The sequence below is a fragment of the Scyliorhinus canicula genome, chromosome 1 (assembly GCF_902713615.1).
Source record: "Scyliorhinus canicula chromosome 1, sScyCan1.1, whole genome shotgun sequence".
Classification (NCBI taxonomy): Eukaryota; Metazoa; Chordata; class Chondrichthyes; order Carcharhiniformes; family Scyliorhinidae; genus Scyliorhinus; species Scyliorhinus canicula.
Genome location: NC_052146.1, coordinates 82286969 through 82313711, shown reverse-complemented (window position 1 = coordinate 82313711; position 26743 = coordinate 82286969). Strand labels below are relative to the sequence as shown.

General features: G+C 47.4%; 1 protein-coding gene across 7 annotated transcripts in view; it reads left to right on the top strand.

The window, feature by feature from the left end:
- Positions 1 to 26510, top strand: part of si:ch211-225b11.4 (thyroid adenoma-associated protein homolog) — a 188859-nt gene extending 162349 nt beyond the window's left edge. The window contains exons 28-33 of one of the 7 annotated variants that reach the window (XR_005460317.1): positions 146 to 406; positions 4926 to 5131; positions 9080 to 12797; positions 24785 to 24971; positions 25466 to 26108; positions 26246 to 26359. Coding sequence is in view for 1 of the 7 variants with exons in the window: in XM_038794198.1 (XP_038650126.1) it covers positions 146 to 406; positions 4926 to 5131; positions 9080 to 9150; positions 26246 to 26314 (607 nt within the window). In the remaining 6 variants the exon portion in view is untranslated. Of the gene's footprint in view, positions 1 to 145; positions 407 to 4925; positions 5132 to 9079; positions 12798 to 24784; positions 26109 to 26245 lie in introns of those variants that run through there. The other 6 variants (XR_005460318.1, XR_005460316.1, XR_005460320.1 and 3 more) reach the window with 6 other exon arrangements.
- Positions 26511 to 26743: the final 233 nt, after the last annotated feature.

Sequence of the window (26743 nt, the reverse complement as noted above, 5' to 3'; positions counted from 1 at the left end):
GATGGTGGGGAGGTGGGCTTCGTGGTTAATAAGAGACCAAGTGGGGTTCTGTCCCTCATCCTGCTTGTTCACTTAAATTTGAGGGAATGCAGTTGTATCCAGTGCTAGATTCTCCTGACCGTCTGTGATATTTCTGATTATTCAGGATAATCAATGGAGGAATCTGTTTGCTGCAAGATGAGGATCCAAGAGTGAGGAAACAAGCTGCCAAGTTCGCCACTCACATATACCTGTTATCTAACAACAGTGAGCAGTTAACTCACTTCCAGAGTAATAGAGCTCTCTACTCTTTGCTCGAGTTCCTGCTGCAGAATTTCTGGCACTCCAAGGAAACGTTTGAAGTTCTGATGCTGCACGTCCCAGCCCCAGATGTGGCTGAAATCCTGGTGGAACTGGAGAGCGAAGAGTAAGTTTGGGTTTGCTCGCTACCTACCCTGCTCGAACAGTCTTAAGGGCTGCTTCCCAGCAAGACGTACACCTTGAAGCAGAGACTAATTGTGCCCCTTCAAACTTCAAGATGAGACCAGTGCCAATCTAGAAGAGGATGAATGAGTCTAAACTGTCCATCCTGACAGCATCTTAGGTACACATTCTCGCAGGATGAGAATCAACCCTATAGTGTAGTCCTGTCTCCACCCACAGTGTAAGTTCCAGGATCGTCCCTATTCTCTCAGGTGTGGCACACAAAAAATAACTGAAGATAAAGGAGCTGCTGTAACCTGTTTGACCACTCGAGGCTGCTTCACCATTCATTAAAATCATGGCTGATCTTCTTCACCTTATCCCCATTCCCTGCATTCCCATGAAGTCCAAACATCTAGTGATCTCAGTCCTGCACATACTCAACAACCAATCACCGATTGGCCCCTGGAGGAGGTCATGTCAAAGATTCACAATTCTCTGGCTGAATATATTTCTTCTCATCCTAATCCATAATAGCCAAGCCCTTATCTTAACTCCAGACATTCTAGCCAAGGAAAACAGCCTCTTAACATTTATCCTGTCAAACTTCCAAATATTCTAAATAAATAAATAATCATTTATTGTCACAAGTAGCCTTACATTAACACTGCAATGAAGTTACTGTGAAAAGCCCCTAGTCTCCATAGTCCGGCGCCTTTTCGGGTACACAGAGGGAGAATTCCGAACTCTCAGCTGGTACGGGAATTGAACCCGAGCTGCTGGCCTTGTTCTGCATCACAAACCAGCTGTCTAGCCCATTTAGCTAAACCGGCCCCTGCTATGTTTCAATGAGATCACCTCTCATTCTTCTAAACTACCAAGAGTTTTGGCACATTTTACTCAATTGCTTCTCACAGGAGAGGCTTGGCATCTCAGAAATCAATCTAGTAAATCTTCATGGAATATCCTTCCTTGGATAAGGACAAAACTGTTCTACTCCAGAAAGACAGTTTGCCAAGGATAGAATTGAAGCCTTTTATATATTTACTTACAGAATTACACCTTACCTGCATACACTTCCTGGCCGGGATTCTCCCCTACCCGCCGGGGCGGGGGTCCTGGCGGGATGGAGTGGCGTGAACCACTCCGGCATCGGGCGCCCCAAAGGTGCGGATCCACACCTTTAGGGGCCAAGCCCTAACCTTGAGGGGCTAGGCCCGCGCCGGAGTGGTTGGCGCCCCGCTAATCGGCGGGAAAGGCCTTTGGCGCCACGCCAGCCGGGGCCGAAGGGACTTCGCTGGCCGGCGGAAGTCCGCGCATACGCCGGAGCATCCGCCATCGTGAAGACTATGGCCAACGCGGAAGGAAAAGAGTGCCCCCATGGCACAGGACCACCTGCCGATCGGTGGGCCCCGATCGTGGGCCAGGCCACCGTGGGGGCCCTGCTCCCCCCACCCCAGGACCCCGGAGCCCGCCCACGCCATCAGTCCTGCCGGTAAGGGAGGTGTTTTGATTCCCGCCAGCGGGACCGACATGACAGCAGCGGGACTTCGGCCCACCGCTGGCCGGAGAATCGCCGGGGGGGGGGGGCGCCGACCGGCGTGGTGTGATTCCTGCCCCCACCGAATCTCTGGTGCCGGAGACTTTGGGAGACGGCGGGGGCGGGATTCACCCCCCCCCCCCCCCCCCGGCGAATCTCCGACTCCCCTTTATGTTGGCTGCCAGTCTTTTATCATAATCCCTCTTCACTTCTCTATTGTACTTTTTCACCTCCCCTCTGAACCTTCTGTATTCCTCTTGGTTCTCAATTGTATTTTCTACCCAACACTTGTCATAAGTATATTTTTTCTTCCTTAATTTAATTTCTGTCTCTTTTCTTTCATCCAGAAAACTCTGGATTTGTTTGACCAAGCTTTCCCTTTTAAGAGACTGGAGGTTTTGAAGGTAGTCCATTGTATAGTTTTTCCTGCCAACCTTTCGTTCGAGTCTAACCAGCCCAGCTCTGTTCTTGCCCCATTGAACTCAGCTGTCCCCCAACTCTCTATTTCCCGTTGTCCTTTTCCAACCGTTGGCACAGTGGTTAGCTCTGCTATTTCACAGCTCCAGTGACCTGGGTCCAATTCCGGCCTCGCGTGACTGTGTGGAGTTTGCACTTTCTCCCTGTGTCTGCGGGGGTTTCCTCCAGGTGCTCCAGTTTCTCTGGGACATCCTCTTTCTCCACCACTGCAATGCTCTCCTTAACCGAAACCCAACCCCTCCTTATCGTTTCTGAACACCTTGTACCCAGGAATATTTAACACCCAGTCCTGCCGTTCCTCAAACCAGTTCTCTGTTATCGTCACATCATATTTCCACAATACAATCTGTGCCTGTAACTCCCCAATCTTATTTACTATACATTCTGAAATCTCTTCAGTTTAATGAACTAATGATGCAAAACTAAATATAATTTTGCAAAGTACTGGCAGGCACTTTATTTTGATGCATGGCACATAGATCGTGAAAGTAAACCAGCTGGATTCATATCGCATGTTGCCCCCTATAAAGGTGGTGGTCACACATGCAAGTGCAAATGAATGGCATTGGCAGCAAACACAGCCTTAAATATAATTCATATATAATTAACAAACTGCAACACAGTCCTCCACATGTGGATTCACCCTGTATAATTGCAAACAGCTTCCTTATTTTTGCACTCAAATTCCTTTACAATGAAGATTAATATAACTATTGTGACTGTCACAAGAAGGGAGTCCACACTGAGTTATAGGGTTAAACAGCAGGTTTATTGAGTTGTACAGCAGAAGCCTACCAGGGCGACTCATCCGTGTGAGTGCCGACTGATTCGGAGCCTGCCAGCTTTGTACCGGAAGTCCTTGGTCGCTCCGCCCCTTTCAGTGGGGGTGCACGTGTTCTCCTAGGGCTTCTGGGAAAACCAGATCCCCCACACCATAGGCTTCAGCTGGACCCAGGATATTACAATAACCATTTTCCATTCTTATTGCCTGTTGTACTCTACATAATTTACTTTCAGTGATTGATGTAACAAGCCACCCAGCTCCTTTGGAACACCAACACTTACTAGCCTCCTACATGACCCTCCCTCCCCCCTCTGCTCTCCTCATCTATGTGCCTCTGATGGGTCCTCCTCACCTACTGCACATCATGGGGACCTGTCATGATTCACTTGAATGGACAGTATAATGTGGGGGGGCAATCCGTCGTAAAGGCCTGATAATGATATTTAAATATATTCAAATGGAGATCCCAATCAATGTTCAACATCAGGAGTCCCATTACATCAACCGGGTTTGGGGGGGGGGGGGGGGGGGGGGGGGGTGATGCTAGAGGAATGGGAAACTCCACCAGTGCAAAACAGTGTCAGGAACCTGGGTTCCATTCTAATCTCGGGTGACTTTCTGTGTGGAGTTTCTCTCTGTGACTGCGTGGGTTTCCTCCGGGTGCTCCAGTTTCCTCCCACAGTCCAAAGATGTGCAGGTTAGGTAGATTGGCCATGCTAAATTGGCCCCAAGTGTCAAACGTTAGGTGGGGTTACCAGGATAGGGCGGGGAATTGGGCCTAGGTAGGATGCTCATTCGGGTGTTGGGGGGGGTGGGGGTTGGCTGGCTGTCAGTGCAGACTTGATGCATCAAATGGCCTTCTTCTGCACTGTTGGGTTTTTATGATTCTCACTCACTCGAACGCACACAAGTAGTCTTTGTTCTACTATTTCTGGACTGACAGCTGAACCAAAATCCCACTCAGTCTGCCCTGTGTCATGCAGGTATCAGTGTGAAAGGAAGTCTAAAACAATAGCCGGTGGATTTTGGTATCCAGGCTCTCCTCTTGTTCACCAGTTCCCTCTTCTTCTGGAGGCACGGACATCTTGGTTACAGGTTCCATGACTTTTCATTCTACCTCAGTGTCCTCGTGGTGATTCCTCTCTTCTGCGTTTACACTGACTATTGGGAAGATATTCAGCCTTGAGAGGGGTGATGCACCCTATCCTAACCCAGCAACCAACTGGTGCACGATTCAACTGAGTCAGCGGATCAGAAGCCTGACACCATCCAGTCTGCATTGTCTGTCTCAGCTGCCAAGACTCGGAGAGAGGCTGAATGGACAGCACGGTAGCACAAGTGGATAGCACAGTGCTTCACAGCGCCAAGGTCCCAGGTTCGATACCCCGCTGGGTCACTGTCTGTAAGGAGTCTGCACGTTCTCTCCGTGTCTGCGTGGGTTTCCTCCAGGTGCTCCAGTTTCCTCCCACAGTCCAAAGATGTGCAGGTTAGGTGGATTGGCCATGATAAATTACCCATAATGACCAAAAAGGTTAGGAGGGTTTATTGGATTACGAGGATAGGGTGGGTCGGTGCAGACTCGATGGGCCGAATGGCCTCCTTCTGCACTGTATGTTCTATGTGTGTATTGTCCTTCATTCAGTGATACTGCCCCAGGATTCCCAGTTGGTTCAGATACAGGACTCTGATCACAGATTCTAATCAATACCATTGCCTTTCCAGAGCAGTTCATCTGTACAAGGAGGATGTACCGAATGTCTTTGCCGAACCGACTGCCTTTGCTAGACTCCTGCTGCCATTCCTCCTCCGAATCGTGGAAACGTTGGGTAACTCTGAGGCCTGTCGTAACTGGCTCAAGGCCTGGGCCACAGACAACCATTCTGACATTGTGAGGAATGTGAATCACCTTAAACACAGTGGGATCCAAGGTCAGAACCATCTATCCTTTCACACTCTGGGACAATGGGTCGCACACTGTCCTTTCACACTCTGGGACAGTGAGTCACACACTGAGCTTTCACACTCTGGGACAATGGGTCGCACACTGTCCTTTCACACTCTGGGACAGTGGGTCACACACTGTCCTTTCACACTCTGGGACAGTGAGTTACACACTGCCCTTTCACACTCTGGGACAGTACATCACACACTGTCCTTTCACACTCTGGGACAGTGTGTCACACACTGTTCCTTTCACACTCTGGGACAGTGAGTTACACACTGTCCATCACACTCTGGGACAGTGGGTCACACACTGTTCTTTCACACTCTGGGACAGTGAGTCACACACTGTCCTTTCACACTCTGGGACAGTACATCACACACTGTCCTTTCACACTCTGGGACAGTGCGTCAGACACTGTCCTTTCACACTCTGGAACAGTGAGTTACACACTGTCCTTTCACACTCTGGGACAGTGAGTCACACACTGTCCTTTCACACTCTGGGACAGTGAGTTACACACTGTCCTTTCACACTCTGGGACAGTGAGTTACACACTGTCCTTTCACACTCTGGGACAGTGTGTCACACACTGTTCCTTTCATACTCTGGGACAGTGAGTCACACACTGTCCTTTCACACTCTGGGACAGTGGGTCACACATTGTCCTTTCACACTCTGGGACAGTGAGTTACACACTGTCCTTTCACACTCTGGGACAGTGGGTCACACACTGTCCTTTCACACGCTGGGACAGTGAGTCAGACACTGTCCTTTCACACTCTGGGACAGTGAGTCACACACTGTCCTTTCACACTCTGGGACAGTGAGTTACACACTGTCCTTTCACACTCTGGGACAGTGAGTCACACAATGTCCTTTCACACTCTGGGACAGTGCGTCACACACTGTCCTTTCACACTCTGGGACAGTGAGTCAGACACTGTCCTTTCACACTCTGGGACAGTGAGTCACACACTGTCCTTTCACACGCTGGGACAGTGAGTTACACACTGTCCTTTCACACTCTGGGATAGTGAGTCACTCACTGTCCTTTCACACTCTGGGACAGTGAGTTACACACTGTCCTTTCACACTCTGGGACAGTGCGTCACACACTGTCCTTTCACACTCTGGGACAGTGCGTCACACACTGTCCTTTCACACTCTGGGACAGTGAGCCACACACTGTCCCTTCACACTCTGGGACAGTGGGTCACACACTGTCCTTTCACACGCTGGGACAGTGAGTTACACACTGTCCTTTCACACTCTGGGACAGTGGGCCACACACTGTCCCTTCACACTCTGGGACAGTGAGTTACACACTGTCCATCACACTCTGGGACAGTGGGTCACACACTGTTCTTTCACACTCTGGGACAGTGAGTCACACACTGTCCTTTCACACTCTGGGACAGTACATCACACACTGTCCTTTCACACTCTGGGACAGTGCGTCAGACACTGTCCTTTCACACTCTGGGACAGTGAGTCACACACTGTCCTTTCACACTCTGGGACAGTGAGTTACACACTGTCCTTTCACACTCTGGGACAGTGAGTTACACACTGTCCTTTCACACTCTGGGACAGTGTGTCACACACTGTTCCTTTCATACTCTGGGACAGTGAGTCACACACTGTCCTTTCACACTCTGGGACAGTGGGTCACACACTGTCCTTTCACACTCTGGGACAGTGGGTCACACACTGTCCTTTCACACGCTGGGACAGTGAGTCAGACACTGTCCTTTCACACTCTGGGACAGTGAGTCACACACTGTCCTTTCACACTCTGGGACAGTGAGTTACACACTGTCCTTTCACACTCTGAGACAGTGAGTTACACACTGTCCTTTCACACTCTGGGACAGTGAGTCACACACTGTCCTTTCACACTCTGGAACAGTGAGTCACACGCTGTCCTTTCACACTCTGGGACAGTGAGTCAGACACTGTCCTTTCACACTCTGAGACAGTGGATCACACACTGTCATTTCACAGTCTGGGGCAGTTGGTCACACACTGTCCTTTCACACTCTGGGACAATGGGTCACACGCTGTCCTTTCACACTCTGGGACAGTGAGTCAGACACTGTCCTTTCACACCCTGGGACAGTGCGTTACACACTGTCCTTTCACACTCTGGGACAGTGAGTTACACACTGTCCTTTCACACTCTGGGACAGTGGGCCACACACTGTCCCTTCACACTCTGGGACAGTGAGTTACACACTGTCCATCACACTCTGGGACAGTGGGTCACACACTGTTTTTTCACACTCTGGGACAGTGAGTCACACACTGTCCTTTCACACTCTGGGACAGTACATCACACACTGTCCTTTCACACTCTGGGACAGTGCGCCAGACACTGTCCTTTCACACTCTGGAACAGTGAGTTACACACTGTCCTTTCACACTCTGGGACAGTGAGTCACACACTGTCCTTTCACACTCTGGGACAGTGAGTTACACACTGTCCTTTCACACTCTGGGACAGTGAGTTACACACTGTCCTTTCACACTCTGGGACAGTGTGTCACACACTGTTCCTTTCACACTCTGGGACAGTGAGTTACACACTGTCCTTTCACACTCTGGGACAGTGAGTCACACACTGTCCTTTCACACTCTGGGACAGTGAGTCATACACTGTCCTTTCACACTCTGGGACAGTGGGTCACACATTGTCCTTTCACACTCTGGGACAGTGGGTCACACACTGTCCTTTCACACGCTGGGACAGTGAGTCAGACACTGTCCTTTCACACTCTGGGACAGTGAGTCACACACTGTCCTTTCACACTCTGGGACAGTGAATTACACACTGTCCTTTCACACTCTGGGACAGTGAGTTACACACTGTCCTTTCACACTCTGGGACAGTGAGTCACACAATGTCCTTTCACACTCTGGAACAGTGAGTCACACGCTGTCCTTTCACACTCTGGGACAGTGCGTCACACACTGTCCTTTCACACTCTGGGACAGTGAGTCAGACACTGTCCTTTCACACTCTGATACAGTGGATCACACACTGTCCTTTCACACTCTGGGACAGTGAGTCGGACACTGTCCTTTCACACTCTGAGACAGTGGATCACACACTGTCATTTCACAGTCTGGGGCAGTTGGTCACACACTGTCCTTTCACAGTCTGGAACAGTGAGTTACACACTGTCCTTTCACACTCTGGGACAGTGGGTCACACACTGTCCTTTCACACTCTGGGACAGTGAGTTACACACTGTCCTTTCACACTCTGGGGACAGTGCGTCACACACTGTCCTTTCACACTCTGGGACAGTGAGTCACACGCTGTCCTTTCACACTCTGGGACAGTGGGTCACACACTGTCCTTTCACACTCTGGGACAGTGAGTTACACACTGTCCTTTCACACTCTGGGACAATGGGTCACACGCTGTCCTTTCACACTCTGGGACAGTGAGTCAGACACTGTCCTTTCACACCCTGGGACAGTGCGTTACACACTGTCCTTTCACACTCTGGGACAGTGGGTCACACACTGTCCTTTCACACTCTGGGACAGTGTGTCACACACTGTCCTTTCACTCTCTGGGACAGTGAGTCACTCACTGTCCTTTCACACTCTGGGACAGTGGGTCACATACTGTCCTTTCACACTCTGGGACAGTGAGTCACACACTGTCCCTTCACACTCTGGGACAGTGGGTCACACACTGTCCTTTCACACTCTGGGACAGTGAGTTACACACTGTCCTTCCACACTCTGGGACAGTGGGTCACACACTGTCCTTTCACACTCTGGAACAGTGAGTTACACACTGTCCTTTCACACTCTGGGACAGTGGGTCACACACTGTCCTTTTACACTCTGGAACACTGAATTAGAGGTGTTGCAGTTACACTACCCCTGGACAGTAATCTTCTCCTTTGTGTTACAGATTTCCCACTTGTGAATTGCTTTGGCCTTCCAGATGCTGCCAACCTTTTTCCTGCACTTGTGGGACTTCTGGTGAGATCAAATGTTCTCTTACATCTTCTCCAAACTCTGGAATCACACAATGCGGACACTTCCAATATTTCCGGCCCATCACACAGGCTGAAGGCTGATTTGGAACAGCTGTATGGACGAATAAACCAGATTGGATTAATCCCAGTCAATTTGGCAGCAGAATTAGCAGTGTGTCAGTATCCGGTCACTGAGAGCTGACAGGATATCATTTTATTCATCTTCAACAGCAACGAGGAGGCTTCTGAACAATCACCCATCCAATGACTACACGTTGACTCATGCACCTAATAAACAATGACTTATTCATCATGGCGTACCACACTGAGCCACAGTACGATAGAGTCACCCCCACACTGACTCACAATAGGACAGAGTCATCCCCACACTGACTCACAATGGGAGAGAGTCACCCCCACACTGACTCACAATGGGACAGAGTCATCCCCACACTGAATCACAATGGGAAAGAGTCATCCCCACACTGACTCACAATGGGAGAGAGTCACCCCCACACTGACTCACAATGGGACAGAGTCATCCCCACACTGACTCACAATGCGATAGTCATCCCCACACTGAATCACAATGCGATAGAGTCATCCCCACACTGAATCACAATGGGAAAGAGTCATCCCCACACTGACTCACAATGGGAGAGAGTCACCCCCACACTGACTCACAATGGGACAGAGTCATCCCCACACTGAATCACAATGGGAAAGAGTCACCCCCACATTGAATCACAATGCGATAGTCACCCCCACACTGACTCACAATGCGATAGTCATCCCCACACTGAATCACAATGCAATATAGTCATCCCCACACTGAATCACAATGGGAAAGAGTCATCCCCACACTGACTCACAATGGTAAAGAGTCATCCCCACACTGAATCACAATGGGACAGAGTCACCCCCACACTGACTCACAATGGGAAAGAGTCATCCCCACACTGAATCACAATGGGACAGAGTCATCCCCACACTGACTCACAATGGGACAGAGTCACCCCCACACTGACTCACAATGGGAAAGAGTCATCCCCACACTGAATCACAATGGGACAGAGTCACCCCCACACTGACTCACAATGGGAAAGCGTCATCCCCACACTGAATCACAATGGGACAGAGTCATCCCCACACTGAATCACAATGGGATAGAGTCACCCCCACACTGAATCACAATGGGACAGAGTCACCCCCACACTGAATCACAATGGGACAGAGTCATCCCCACACTGACTCACAATGGGACAGAGTCACCCCCACACTGACTCACAATGGGAAAGAGTCATCCCCACACTGAATCACAATGGGACAGAGTCACCCCCACACTGAATCACAATGGGAAAGAGTCATCCCCACACTGACTCACAATGGGACAGAGTCACCCCCACACTGACTCACAATGGGAAAGCGTCATCCCCACACTGAATCACAATGGGACAGAGTCATCCCCACACTGACTCACAATGCGATAGAGTCATCCCCACACTGAATCACAATGGGAAAGAGTCATCCCCACACTGAATCACAATGGGACAGAGTCACCCCCACACTGAATCACAATGGGACAGAGTCATCCCCACACTGAATCACAATGGGACAGAGTCACCCCCACACTGACTCACAATGGGAAAGCGTCATCCCCACACTGAATCACAATGGGACAGAGTCATCCCCACACTGACTCACAATGGGACACAGTCATCCCCACACTGACTCACAATGCGATAGAGTCATCCCCACACTGACTCACAATGCGATAGAGTCATCCCCACACTGAATCACAATGGGAAAGAGTCATCCCCACACTGAATCACAATGGGACAGAGTCACCCCCACACTGAATCACAATGGGACAGAGTCATCCCCACACTGACTCACAATGCGATAGTCATCCCCACACTGAATCACAATGCGATAGATTCATCCCCACACTGAATCACAATGGGAAAGAGTCATCCCCACACTGACTCACAATGGGACAGAGTCATCCCCACACTGAATCACAATGCGATAGTCATCCCCACACTGACTCACAATGCGATAGTCATCCCCACACTGACTCACAATGCGATAGTCACCCCCACACTGAATCACAATGCAATATAGTCATCCCCACACTGAATCACAATGCGATAGTCATCCCCACACTGACTCACAATGGGAAAGAGTCATCCCCACACTGACTCACAATGCGATAGTCATCCCCACACTGAATCACAATGGGAAAGAGTCATCCCCACACTGAATCACAATGCGATAGAGTCATCCCCACACTGACTCACAATGCGATAGCCATCCCCACACTGACTCACAATGCGATAGTCATCCCCACACTGACTCACAATGGGAAAGAGTCATCCCCACACTGAATCACAATGCGATAGAGTCATCCCCACACTGAATCACAATGCGATAGAGTCATCCCCACACTGACTCACAATGCGATAGTCATCCCCACACTGAATCACAATGCGATAGTCATCCCCACACTGACTCACAATGGAATATAGTCATCCCCACACTGACTCACAATGGAATATAGTCATCCCCACACTGACTCACAATGGAATATAGTCATCCCCTCACTGACTCACAATGAGACAGTGTCTTCCCCATACGGAGTCACAATGGGATAGAGTCATCCCCACACTGACTCACAATGAGACAGTGTCTTCCCCACACGGAGTCACAATGGGATAGAGTCATCCCCACACTGACTCACAATGAGACAGTGTCTTCCCCACACGGAGTCACAATGCGATAGTCATCCCCACACTGACTCACAATGGAATATAGTCATCCCCTCACTGACTCACAATGAGACAGTGTCTTCCCCATACGGAGTCACAATGGGATAGAGTCATCCCCACACTGACTCACAATGAGACAGTGTCTTCCCCACACGGAGTCACAATGCGATAGAGTCATCCCCACACGGAGTCACAATGCGATAGAGTCATCCCCACACTGACTCACAATGAGACAGTGTCTTCCCCACACGGAGTCACAATGCGATAGAGTCATCCCCACACGGAGTCACAATGCGATAGAGTCATCCCACACTGACTCGCAATGCGATAGTCATCCCCACACTGACTCACAATGCGATAGAGTCACCCCCACACTGACTCACAATGCGATAGAGTCATCCCCACACTGACTCACAATGGAATATAGTTATCCCCACGCTGACTCACAATGGAATATAGTCATCCCCATACTGACTCACAATGAGACAGTGTCTTCCCCACACGGAGTCACAATGGGATTGAGTCACCCCCACACTGACTCACAATGAGACAGTGTCTTCCCCACACGGAGTCACAATGGGATTGAGTCATCGCCACATGGAGTCACAATGGGACAGTGTCATCCCCACTCTGACTCACAATGGGATAAAGTCATCCTCCACAGAATTCCGAAGATTTACAACCCTTTGAAGAAGTTTCTCCTCACCTCACTCCTAAATGACCGTCGCCGTGTCCGGAGACTATGTTATAGAATCGCAAGCCGGGGAGGGATCCTCTGCGTCTACCCTGTCAAATCTTGAGTCACAATAGGATACACAATGTCCCACAGGCTGAGTTGTGATGTGGTACAATTATACACGTAGTGAATCTCAATGTGTTGGAGGTGGGTTGATTTTTTTAAAGTATTATTCTTTTTTTTTTTTGGAAATGTTTTTTATTGGAAATGTTTTTTATTGAGTTTTCATATTTTATATCCAACAAATTACAAATTATTAGAAAAAAAAACACGCAAAAATTAACATGTATATTTACAGGCAAGCATCTTCATAATAACAACTGTGGCCACCCCCTTTAACCGGCATACATATTTTACATTCCCCAATATGGCCGAGGCACATGTTTATAGGCATTTATTTACAATTTGGTTTTGGGCCTTAGCTTGCCATCAGGCTGTCGCTTGCGGCTTTGTCCTTCCTTTTTTTTTGGAATAATTTTTATTCAAGTTTTCAACAACAAATTTGATCACAACAGAGAAAAACAGTAACCCCTCCCCTCCAATACAAAAACAAGAAATTAACAAGAAAAAGAAATAAGCATAAAACCATGAGAGCAAACCCCCATAACGAACCCGTAGCCCCGATTCCCGTCCATTTTCCCCTGATTCTTGGCCACCCGACTATTCTTCCTCTTGGTCGTTGGCCACAAAGAGGTCGCGGAACAATTGCATGAATGGCTCCCACGTTCTGTGTCTGACCCTCGGATGGCGAATTTGATTTTCTCCATTTGGAGAGATTCCGAGAGGTCGGACAGCCAGTCTGTAGCTCTGGGTGGTGCTGCTGACCGCCAGCCAAACAGGATTCTACGGCGGGCGATCAGGGAGGCAAAGGCAAGGGCGTCCGCCCTCCTCCCCAGGAATAGATCTGTCTGGTCTGAAACCCCGAAGACCGCCACTGTCGGGCATGGCTCCACCCTCACCCCCACCACTTTGGACATAGCCTCGAAGAAGGCTGTCCAGTACTCCACAAGTCTGGGGCAAGACCAGACCACTTTTAGTTGCGTCAGGCTGAGCCTTGCGCACGTGGAGGTGGAGTTGAACCTATGCAGTGCTTCGCTCCAGAGTCCCCACCCTATCTCAATCCCCAGGTCATCCTCCCATTTCTTTCTTGTTGCGTCCAGTACGGTGTCGGCCCTTTCTACCAGTCAGTCATACATGTCGCTACAGTTCCCTTTCTCTAGGATACTTGCGTCCAGTAGGTCTTCCAGTAGTGTCTGTCGTGGCGGTTGTGGGTACGTCCTTGTCTCCTTTCGTAAGAAGTTTTTGAGCTGCAGATACCGTAGCTCGTTCCCTCTGGCTAGCCAAAATTTTTCTGTCAGTTCGTCCAGTGTTGCGATCCTGCCGTCCGTGTATAGGTCCCTGACTGTCAGTGTCCCTCCGTCCTGCCTCCAACTTTGAAGGTGGCGTCTGTCAGTGCTGGTGTGAACCTATGGTTGTTGCAGATGGGAGCCTTGTCCGACATTTTGGTCAGGCCAAATTGCTGCCGCAGTTGGTTCCAGGATTGGAGGGTGGCTGTCACCACTGAGCTGCTGGATTAAGTATTATTCTAACCTTTGAGGTTATTTATGTGCACAGTGCTTTTTTAAAAAAAATTGTAACCAGTTTTAAAATACCATTTACTGCTTTTGAGTGAAAAGATTCTGATGTATAAATACTGAAGATTAAAATATGATCGAGGAGATTGTATCCTGAATTATTGGTTGGTCCTTTGTTAAACCAGTTGTTCAATGAGGGCCATTTACCTAGGAGGAGAAGGTGGAGTCCTGCAGTTTATTTTCCTGCAACTGGAAAGATCCACTGAAATCCCAAAGATTTCAGCCTCCTCTGAATGTGTGTCCAGTGTGACATTAATTTGCTGATGGGAGAAGTGTCACTGACGAGGCCAGCAGTTATTGAAGGAGCCCCTCTAATGTTTCCATGTTAGGATGGTGAGTGGTTTAGAGGGGAACTTCCAGATGATGGTGTTCCCAAGTATTTGCTGCCCTTGTCCTTCTAGGTGGTGGAGGCTGCAGGTTTGAAAGGTGCTGTCGAAGAAAACTTGCTACGTTGCTGAAGTGCATTTTGTGGTGGTACACGCAGCTGCCACTGTGCATCTGAGTTGGAGGGAGTGAATGTTGAAGATGATGGATGAGGTGCCATTTAGTCAGGCTGCTTTGTCCTGGTTGGTGTTAAGCATCTTGAGTGTAATTGGAGCTGCACTCATCCAGGTAAGTGGGGAGTATTCCATCACACTTCCTGGCTTGTGTCTTGTTGATACTGGACAGGCTTTGGGAGTCAGGAGGTGAGCTACTCACAGCAGAATTCCCAGCCTCTGACCTTCTCTGGTAGCCACAGTATTTATATGCTAGTTCAGTTCAGTTTCTGATCAATGGTAACCGACTAGGATGTTCATAATGGGAGATTCGGTGATGGAAATGCCATTGAATGCCAGGTAAATGATTAGATTATATCTTGTTGGAGATGGTCATTGCCTGGCACGTGTGTGGTGAAAATGTTTTGCTTACCTCTTACCAGCCCAATCCTGGATATTGTCCAGGTTTTGCTGCATTTGGACATGAACTGCTACAGTATCTGAGGAGTCGCTAAAGATACTTAACATTGTGCAATCATCAGCAAACATCTCCACTTTTGACCTTATTTAGGAAGGAAGGTCATTGATGAAGCAGCTGAAGATGGTTGGGCCTAGATCACTATACTGAGGAATTCCTGTAGTGATGTCCTGGAGCGGAGATGTTCGGTCAAATCTTGAGGTAACAAAGGCATGAATGAGGATTTCAGCATCAGAAGAGCTGGGGTAGGGGTCGATTCCAACAGTGTTGGGAGTTGAAAATATCCCACCAGATATGTGGTCAGAAGCTCACCTCTTGGTTAAATATGACACCAAGGGGTTGAGAAGAGTCCAGTTCAGTTTGAGATGGTTGCCAAGGGGAGAGGTACTTGGCGACAGTAGTTAAGGGACAGGGTTTGATTGTTCTGGGAATCACTGGTAGTGTCTGAAACTATGCGTTCATGTTGATTTTCCGGCATAGTGTAATCCCCATAGTTAACTGTGGGCTCAGATTACGGTCTCCTACTAGGAGTTCAAATTACACCTCCCCACACAAGAATTCAGGTGTAATCAGACTGGATTGAGTTGCCGACTCCAGCTCCCGAAGACTTTAACAAGAAAAATTTCCACACTTCTCGATCAAGAATGTTCGTCACCATTAGGTATGGAGGTAGGTGGCAATCCCTGGCTTCTCCATGCCCATGTGGAATATCAGATGTTTCACTTTGTGCTTCAGTAAATGGGTCAGTTGTTTCCACTGTGAAACCTTCATTCTTAGTTTTGCTGAGGCCTAAAGTGTCGGGATAGGAAGGATGCAACTGATTTGTTTAATAAAAGAATTGTTAGGTTCCATCGAGAGAAACTCCCTTGTTAGGGAGTGCAAAACGAAAAGATATAAACGTAAGAACAACTTGTATTTATGGAGAGATGGTGGTGTCATGGTAATGATGCTGGATTTGTAATCCAGAGGCCCAGGCTAATGATCTGGGAACATTGGTTCAAATTTTATCACGTGGTAGAATTTAAATTCAATTGAAAGCTAGTCTCAGTAATAATGATCATGAAATTAGCATCTATTGTCTTCAAAACTCATCTGGTTCACTAATGTCCTTTAGGGAAGGAAATCCACCAACCTTACCTGGTCTGGCCGACATGTGACTCCAGACCCATAGCAGTGTGGTTCACTCTGAACTGCATTCTGCAACGGCCAAGCGAGACACTGAGTTCAAGGCCATTTGGGAATGGACAACAAATGTTGGCCTTGTCAAAGACACCCACGTCCCATGTAAGAATTTGGAACAAAAATCTGTATAGCGCCTTTAAAGTATCAAAATTTCCCAAGGTGCGCCACAGAATATTATAAAGAACATTTAACACTGAGTCACCATAACCATATCAAGGTTGGTGAACAAATGCTTGATTAGAGATAGGTCATCAGAACACCTCACATGAGGAAAGTCAGGCAGAGAGACACAGAGGTTTGGGGGTGAATTCCAGAATTTATAGCTAGGCAGCTGGAGGGGTGGCTACCAATGGTGAAGCAATGAAGATGCTCAAGGGGGCAGGCTTGGAGGAGGGTGGAGACCCAGAGCCAATTTAGGTCAGTGAGCACAAGGATGATGATGGGACTTGGTGTGAGTTAGGACGTAGACAACATAAGTTTGGATGATCTCATGTTTACTGAGACCAGACAGGAGAGCAGGTTCAGAGTTCAGGTGATGGAAACAGTTGGTCTTGGTTTTGGTGTGAACATGTAGTTTGAAGCTCATCTCAAAGTAAAATATGGCAGCAGGATTAGGAACACTTGTTCAGCCCCAGACAATTACCAATACAGTAAGTCCTCATTTCACTTTAACGTCGATCAAATAATGGGGGCTGTAATCTTGTTTAGCATTGCGAGATTCATTTCAATGTCATTTCCCGCCAGTCTGACATCTGGCAATGTGACCCAATCAGCACCATTTCGGAGTGACCTTGCCCCATACCTCACGCTCCGATTTGCGTCCTCTCCCACTCCCTGATTCAACCTCTTGCCGACCCTTACTCTCACTGATCATCCCACTCTTTGATTCACTCTATCAGCACTTCCCTCTCCTGAACCTCCGTTCTAGGATCCTAATCTGATCCAATGCCGGTGCTCCGGGATTGTGAAAATTCCAGTCCCCTTACCGATGGTGCAGAAGTCCTGAGCTGGATTTTTAAAATCCATGTTTTTTAAATGACTCTAAGCTGTTCCTCCTGCCTCTCACCACTCATCTCCACAGCCCTCACAGAGGGTTTGAGAGAGGGAAGCAGCGAGCAGGAGCATTTAAAAAGACATGGATTATAACAGCCCCATTTCAGTACTTCTATATCGTTAGGACCAGCACTTCCACAATCCCCGAGCTCTGGCACTGGATTGGATCTGCATCTTGATCAGGAACACAACAAACAGGCAGCCAGGGAAGTTTCCGGGGAGCAAGAATCGATAAGCGGGAGGATCAGGGAGTGGGAGAAACAACATGTTGGAGGGTCGGAGTGGGAGGGGCCACAAGTTGGAAGGTCGGAGTGGGAGGGGCCACAAGTTGGAGGGTCAGAGTGGGAGGGGCAATAGGTTGGAGGGAGTGGGAGAGGCAACAAGTTGGAGGGTCAGGAAGTGGGAGGGACCACAAGTTGGAGGGTTGGAGTGGGAGCAGCCATAAGTTGGAGGGTCAGGGAGTGGGACGAACCACAAGTTGGAGGGTCAGAGAGTGGGAGTGGCCACAAGTTGGAGGGTCAGGGAGTGGGAGGGGCCACAAGTTAGAGGGTCGCAGTGGGAGGGACCACAAATTGGAGTGTCTGAGTGGGAGGGGCCACAAGTTGGAGGGTCAGAAAGTGGGAGCATGCACAAGTTGGAAGGCCAGGGAATGGAATGGGCCACAAGTTGGAGAGTCGGAGTGGGATGGGCAAAGGGCAGCAAGGTCACAGTCGTTAGCACTGTTGCTTCACAGCGCCAGGGACCTGGGTTTGTTTCCCGGCTTGGGTCACAGTTTGTGTGAAGTCTGCACGTTCTCCCCGTGTCTGCGTGGGTTTTCTCCCTCAGTGTACACGAACAGGCGCCGGAGTGTGGTGACTAGGGGCTTTTCACAGTAACTTAATTGCAGTGTTAATGTAAGCCTACTTGTGACAATAATAAAGATTATTAAAAAATTGGAGGGTCAGGGGACACCACAAAATATTCACTTTTCTCCAAATTAAGTTTATCTCCCGAAAAAGACTCAAACACTCGAACCAACTCCAATATGCCCCGCCATCAACCCACTCTGTGACAACAGCAAGTCGTCTGCAAACAAAGACACCCTATGCTCTCCCCCCCCCCCCCCCCCCCCCTCACACTATCCTTTTCCACACCTCCAGACTCCTCAACGCCATGGCCAACGGCTCAATCGCAAGCGTGAAGAACAGGGAGGACATAGGACAACCCTGCCTGGACCAACGGTGCAGAGCAAAGTACCCCGAATTCATGTTATTTATGCGGACACTCGCTCACGGCTCCCTGTACAGCAGCCTTACCCAATCTACAAATCGTGGCCCAATCCCAAACCGCTCCAGAACCGCCATCAAATACCCCACTCTACTCGGTCAAACACCTTCTCGGCGTCCAATGCCACAACCTCCTCTGCTCCCTCCCCTCCGCTGGTGCCATAACCACGTTCAATACCCTCCTAATATTCGAAAAGCACTGCCTCCCCTTCACAAACCACGTCTGATCTTCCCCTATCACCTTTGGGAGGTACTCCTCCAACCTACCCGCCAATACCTTCACCAACACTTTTGCGTCTACATTCAAGAGAGATATGGGCCTTTACGACCCACATTATGCCGGATCCTTATCCTTCTTAGGCAACAGGGAGATCGATGCCTGTCCCAAAGTCTGTGGCACCACCCCCTTCCGTAGCGTCTCCTCAAACATCCACACCATCAGCAGTGCCAACGTATCTTTAAATTTCTTGTGATACTCCACCGGAAAACCATCTGGCCCTGACTGCATCCTCCCAATTGCTTCTTTTATCTCTTGCTCCGCTATTGCCCCATCCAATATGTCCCTATTTCCACCCCCCCCCCCCCCCCCCCCCCCCAACGTCGGGTAACCATCCAGGAATTCCTGCACCTCCCGATCCCCCCGAGGTGGCTCCAACCTATACAATCTCTCGTAAAACTCCTCAAACACCTTATTAATCCGATCTGGAGCCACCACCAACTTCCCTGCCCTATCCCACACCTGAACAATTTCCATGCCGCCGCCTCCCTCCGAAGCTGGCCTGCCAACATGCGCCCTACTTTCTCTCCATATTCGTAAACCGCTCCCCTCGCCTGCCTCAATTGATGCTCCTCCTTCCTTGTGGATAGCCGGTCAAAACCTGCCTGAAACTCCTTCCTCTTTTCCAACTTCGCTGGATCCCCATCTTCTGCTTAACTCCTGTCCACCCCCAACATCTCATCTTTTAACCTTTGTCGCTCCACCCTCTCCTCCTTATCCACCTTTGCCTTTAACGCGATCACCGCCCTTCACACCACCACCTTTTAGAGCTTCCTTGGAAGTAGAGGATCATAAACAAGACTTTTGGAACTGTCACTTTGGACGTTAAAGTCGTTAAAATCGACTTTAATCTTGATACAAAAGGTAGTATTACAATGCTAGCTGGCTATTTGGCACAACACAAAATAATTTCTGTGTAGCCCTCGCATATCAAGGTCCAAATGGGACAAATCTTCAACTAAAAGGTCAGATCATTGCCACTCTTCACCACAAGGGGGTGACAGATTACAGAGACCTTCTATATCTGCCACAATCAAAGCATCTGTACACTGCAGAAATGTGTGCATGTAACTGGGCATTCTGCAAAAAGTGGACAGAGAACTGCAACACACAGCAGGACTGAATTCTGCCAAGAATTCCCACAGCTCTTTCAAGAGCTCTGTAAGTTCCAGCATTAGTACAATATTAGCACGGGGTGGCACGGTAGCACAGTGGTTACCACAATTGTTTCACAGCGCCAGGGCCCAGGTTCGATTCCCGGCTTGGGTCACCGTCTGTGCAGACTGCACGTTCTCCCCGTGTCTGCGTGGGTTTCCTCCGTGTGCTCCGGTTCTCTCCCACAGTCCAAAGATGCGCAGGTTAGGTGGATTGGCCATGCTAAACTGCCCTTAGGTGTTTGGGTTACGGGGATAGGGTGGAGGTGTGGGTTGAGGTAGGGTGCTCTTTCCAAGAGCTGGCAGACTCGATGGGCTGAATGGCCTGCTTCTGCACTGTAAATTCTATGAAATGTCTATTACATTGCTTCAAGCTGCTATGCTGGAATACCTATATAATCCCAGGAGAATACCACATTCACTGCAGCTAAACGTTCAAGAGGAGGGCGGCACGTGGCGCAGTGGTTAGCACTGGGACTACAGTGCTGAGGACCCAGGTTCGAATCCACACCCTGGGTCACTGTCCGTGTGGAGTTTGCACATTCTCCCCATGTCTGCATTGGTTGCACCCCTACAACCCAAAAATGTGCCGGTTAGGTGGTTTGGCCATGCTAAATTGCCCCATAATTTGGAAAAAAAAGTAATTGGATATTCTAAATTTATTTTTTTTAAATGCAAGAGGAACTTGAGAGTGTTACATAGAGGTGTCACATCACCCGACATGGGGCTAATCATGTGGTGTTTGCGACTTGTAACAGTCCCCAAACTAAATAGCCTCAGAATTTGAGATGGTCTCGCACAATTAAAAGGAGCAGTCCCGAGGGAAATCCATCCGATGGCATCAGAGAATGTCAGGCTGGCAAAACCGACCAACAACATCCTCTTCACTAAACTTGATGCTCATAGCAGGTTTTGGTAAATACCCCTCGAACAGGAATCCAGGCGATGAACAACGCTTAGAGTTAAACAGCACTGAAAGAGGCTCTTCTGCCCGGCGTGCTTATTATCCCATTCGGACGCCTCTTAACTGCCTTCCCTTCAAGATGTCAGAAGCTCTGGAGATAATCCAGCAAGTCATATCAAGCACTCTGGAAGCTAAACGGAGATGTTTTTCACATGGATGGTGTGCATATCCATGGAACTACAAGGCAGAAGCATGATCATGGAGTTGGAGAAGTTGTCAAAGCACTGCAAGGTGAGAAACATGAATTCACCAAAACTACTATCAAATTCTTGGGACACATCATTCAAAGATAAAGTATAATTGTAGACCCTCAAACAACAAAAGCCATCAGCAACTTTCCACACCAAAGTGAGTTACTGATGCCAAAGTTCCTCAGAATGGACAATAAAGTTGGAAAATTTATTCCAAATGTAACAACAATTACCAAACCTTTGAGAGACTATTTACAAAAAGACCAACAATGGTACGGTGGAATTGAGCAAACCAACGCATTCCAGCAAATAAAGGAAAGGCCGATCTCTTCAAAACGTATTGATTCGTTACAATCCAACGTTGCCTATGCTGGTGGCTGTTGGTGCATCCTCAAGACACCTTGGAGCTCAACCCAGGCAAATGACAACAGGATGAAGCCTGTATACTTTGCCTCCAGAGCATTGAGAGAAACGGAGCAGTCCCATGCAATCATAGAGAAGAAAGCATTGCCAATGATATGGCCATCAAAGAGATTATTCCAATACTTGATGGGACTACCTTCCAAATTGAGACTGACCATAAACCATCAATCTTAATTCCACAGAGATCATCCAACGGTTCAGGCATTGGTTGATGCATTGCCAACACAGCGGTGTCTGTGCCAGGGAAATTACAGTCCATGCCATATCCGGAGACTGTGAATCACACCATTATCCAGATCTTGAGACTGATTGGTTAACATGTACTGTCTGATGGTGGCTGGACAGAATGTACTGTCTGGTAGTGATAGGTTATAATTGTACTGTCTGATAGTGATTGGTTAGAATGTACTGTCTGATAGTGACTGGACAGAATGTACTGTCTGATAGTGATAGGTTATAATGTACTGTCTGATAGTGATTGGTTAGAATGAACTGTAGATTGGTTAGAATGTACTGTCTGATAGTGACTGGACAGAATGTACTGTCTGATAATAAAATAATAACCTTTTTGTCACAAATATGAGGTTACTGTGAAAAGCCCATAGTTGCCACATTCCGGCGCCTGTTTGGGTAAGCTGGTACGGGAATTTAACCCGCGCTGATGGCCTTATTCTGCATCACAAACCAGCTGTCCAGCCCACTGAGGATAGTGACTGGACAGAATGTACTGTCTGAAAGTGACTGGTTAGAATGTACTGTCTGACAGTGACTGGTTACAATGTACTGTCTGACAGTGACTGGTTAGAATGTACTGTCTGAAAGTGACTGGTTAGAATGTACTGTCTGACAGTGATTGGTTACAATGTACTGTCTGAAAGTGACTGGTTACAATGTGCTGTCTGACAATGACTGGTTACAATGTGCTGTCTGACAGTGACTGGTTAGAATGTACTGTCTGAAAGTGACTGGTTACAATGTACTGTCTGACAGTGATTGGTTACAATGTGCTGTCTGACAGTGGTTGGTTACACTGTGCTGTCTGATAAATGATTGGTTACAATGTACTGTCTGACTGATTGGTTACAATGTACTGTCTGACAGTGATTGGTTACAGTGTACTGTCTGACAGTGACTGGTTACAATGTACTGTCTGACAGTGACTGGTTACAATGTTCTGTCTGACAGTGACTGGTTACAATGTACTGTGACAGTGACTGGTTACAATGTTCTGTCTGACAGTGATTGGTTACAATGTACTGTCTGACAGTACTGTCTGACAGTGATTGGTTACAGTGTACTGTCTGACAGTGACTGGTTACAATGTACTGTCTGACAGTGACTGGTTACAATGTACTGTCTGACAGTGACTGGTTACAATGTACTGTCTGACAGTGATTGGTTACAGTGTACTGTCTGACAGTACTGTCTGACAGTGATTGGTTACAATGTACTGTCTGATAGTACTGTCTGACAGTGATTGGTTACAGTGTACTGTCTGACAGTGACTGGTTACAATGTTGTCTGACAGTGACTGGTTACAATGTACTGTCTGACAGTGACTGGTTACAATGTACTGTCTGACAGTGACTGGTTACAATGTACTGTCTGACAGTGACTGGTTACAATGTACTGTCTGACAGTGACTGGTTACAATGTACTGTCTGACAGTGACTGGTTACAATGTTCTGTCTGACAGTGATTGGTTACAATGTACTGTCTGACAGTGACTGGTTACAATGTTCTGTCTGACAGTGATTGGTTACAATGTACTGTCTGACAGTGACTGGTTACAATGTTCTGTCTGACAGTGATTGGTTACAATGTACTGTCTGACAGTGACTGGTTACAATGTTCTGTCTGACAGTGACTGGTTACAATGTTGTCTGACAGTGACTGGTTACAATGTACTGTCTGACAGTGACTGGTTACAATGTACTTTCTGACAGTGACTGGTTACAATGTTCTGTCTGACAGTGATTGGTTACAATCTACTGTCTGACAGTGATTGGTTAGAATGTACTGTCTGACAGTGACAGGTTAGAACAGGGGTGGGCAAACTTTTCCGTGCAAGGGCCACATTCAGAAATTCACAATTTTAAAGGGCCGCATAGTATATTAAGTAAAATAATTAATATTTAAAATAGCCAAAATAAAAGGTTTTTAAAGAAAAAAAAGCAATTAATTTTTATTAATTAATATTTTAAAGTAGAAACTTCACATGAAACACATGTTGTGCCGAGCAATGATCACCCTACTCAAGTCAACGTATCCACCCTATACCAGTAACCCAACAGCCCCCCCCCCCATTAACATTAAAATTAAAAATAAAAAAATAAAATTTAAAAAACAAAATTTTTTTTTTTTAATGACTTGATCTTGGTGGGCCGCATAAAGACCTTTGGCGGGCCGTAGTTTGCCCACCCCTGGGTTAGAATGTACTGTCTGACAGTGACAGGTTAGAATGTACTGTCTGACAGTGATTGGTTAGTGTCGCCACATCGATAACTATTCCCTTTTAACAGATATGCATTAAAAGCAGAAAATGTTGAAAACATTTATCTGGGAGTGTACATTTTGCTTTTATTTAACGACATCTACAGCCAGCTAGTGTTAGTACACCTATAGGATATACCAGGTGTTAAGTCAGTAGCACCATATCTGTAGGCAAACAGGTTCACTCATAAATAGTCCGTGTCATTACACCTTAACCCATGTCTCCCAAGACTGAGCACATCTTTCATTGTTAATTGATGATGGAAATATAGTCAGCATTGAGACAGTGAACATTGTGTTTTTTATTTTTTCCCCAATTAACAGTCAATTTAGCATGGCCAATCCACCTACCCTACACATCTTTGAGTTGTGGGGGCGAGACCCACGCAGACACGGGAGAATATGCAAACTCCACACGGACAGTGACCCGGGGCTGGGATCGAACCCGAGTCTTCGGCACCGTGAGGTGACATTGTGGTTTAATTGAAGTAATCCCCAACAAAGTTTGGTTTTGAGTTTTAATACTGCACCTCTCAATTCTCAGCAGATCAGAGTGTGATTTTAAATTACCTGTGTCGAATTGTGAACTTCATTGACTATGTCAAACGGACATGTGCGTGCGAGACCGAAGGTATGTGCTAGTGGTGGTGGAAAACCTGTACTAATAGCCAGCACATAGCTCCTGTGCGTGACCTTCCAAACATGGCAATGTAAAGGGAAGGTGAAGTAGGGTGAGCAGGACTAAAATATTACATTACAATGAAGTAAATATTTTTGGAGTTTTGTCACTTTTGTAATGTGGAAATCAATTATTGCACAAGATAATGGATATATTTATTTAATTTGCTTGCGGGATTAATATTGACCCTACTCTTTACAATGGTGCCATGGGATATTTTGTGATCATCTTAGACAACTGACAGGAACTCAGTTTAAGTCATATCCAAAAGACAGCACCTTCCATAATGTAGTACTCCTGAGTGTCATGCATTCAATTCGTGGAGTGGGATTTGAACCGACAATCTTTTGACTTAGAGTGCTATACGCTATGAGCGATATTTGACGTATTGACATGTAAAAGTCATTTTGGGGAGGGAGGGGTGGTTGGGCCAACCCACGGGAAGCAGGTGTAAGCACCTGTGAACAGAAGCTACTGATCCCTGGTGGAGATATTAGATGTGAATTCCGGTGGGATCTCAACTTCCTTTCTATTTCATGGTTCCAGCTTGCATTGATCTGATTGATGAGTCTGGGAACTTGATGAATCTCAGTGCACATCAAAACTCCCTTCAACTTGCCAGCAACATCCTGAAGGAGCGCGGGAAATATATTCTCATCAAAGTAACAAGTAAGTAAATTTAGAGCAAAAACAGAAAATGCTGGATAATCTCAGCAGGTCTGATTACAGCTGTGGAGCTAATATTTTCAGTCTGGATGACTGCCTCTTTAATGATCCAGATAATGGCCAATGGCCTTTCACAGCCAGACTGGCTCAACCATTGCCACAAAGTAGTTACATGAACTGCAGCCAATGGACAAACTACCAGGTGTGGCCAAATAATTCATACGCCGTACATACATCAGTGAGGCAAAAACAACCAGGGGTTTTAAGCATCAGACCCCATTTCCCCTGGCTGGCAGCCTCTGGTCCAATTTTCACATTCAGGCCATACTGAATGGTGGAGACTTCTGATGCCAGTGAGAATGATCGTGCTTAAAACAATTTTAGGTATGTGTAGTTGGCAGCTTTTGTTCTGTACATATTTCATATGTGCTTATTGTACACATTTTAGAGCAAGATGATTCAGAGACTATCAAATACGAATCCATGTTGAAGAATATCGAGCATTCTCATCCTGCGCTAGCAGGTGAGGATTCATAGGAATATGATTTGGGGGGGGGGGGGGGGGGGGGGAGATTCATTTTACTTGCAGGAGAGACATAGAGCTTGTGCTGCTCCTCAGGGATGAACTGAAACTGGTCGATCTTGTGTTTGTGTTCACAGACCAACTGCAGAAGTTGTCCAATCCCAAAGTCAAAGACAAGGAAAAGGAGAAGAAGGAGCCAATACTGAAGAAAAGTCGATCTAAGGAGGGCACACTCAACACACAATCCAAAAACAAATCAGCCATTGGGATCAAAAGGACCACCAGCTTCACACAGAAAACTTTGTGAAGATCGTGTAAACTATTTGAGAATAAAAGCCACAATTCATGGATATGAAGTGATTAGTAATAAAAACCCACCTGAAAAGGGGATTACACACCAAAGTTGAAATGTCCATTCATCAAACTCAGCTGAGTTCCTGGGATTAAAGTTAGCATTAAAAGTGGGTTTTATGATATTTTGCAGTTTATCTTCTCCTAAAGTGATTATCAGCCAATGAGCATTATCTGGAATTGAAATGTGACAGAGTCAGCACGTGATAGATTTTGTGGGGAGTTTTTCCAATATGGGCAGGGTCAGTAATGCGGGGGCGGGTGGGGGGGGGAGAAAGAGGTAA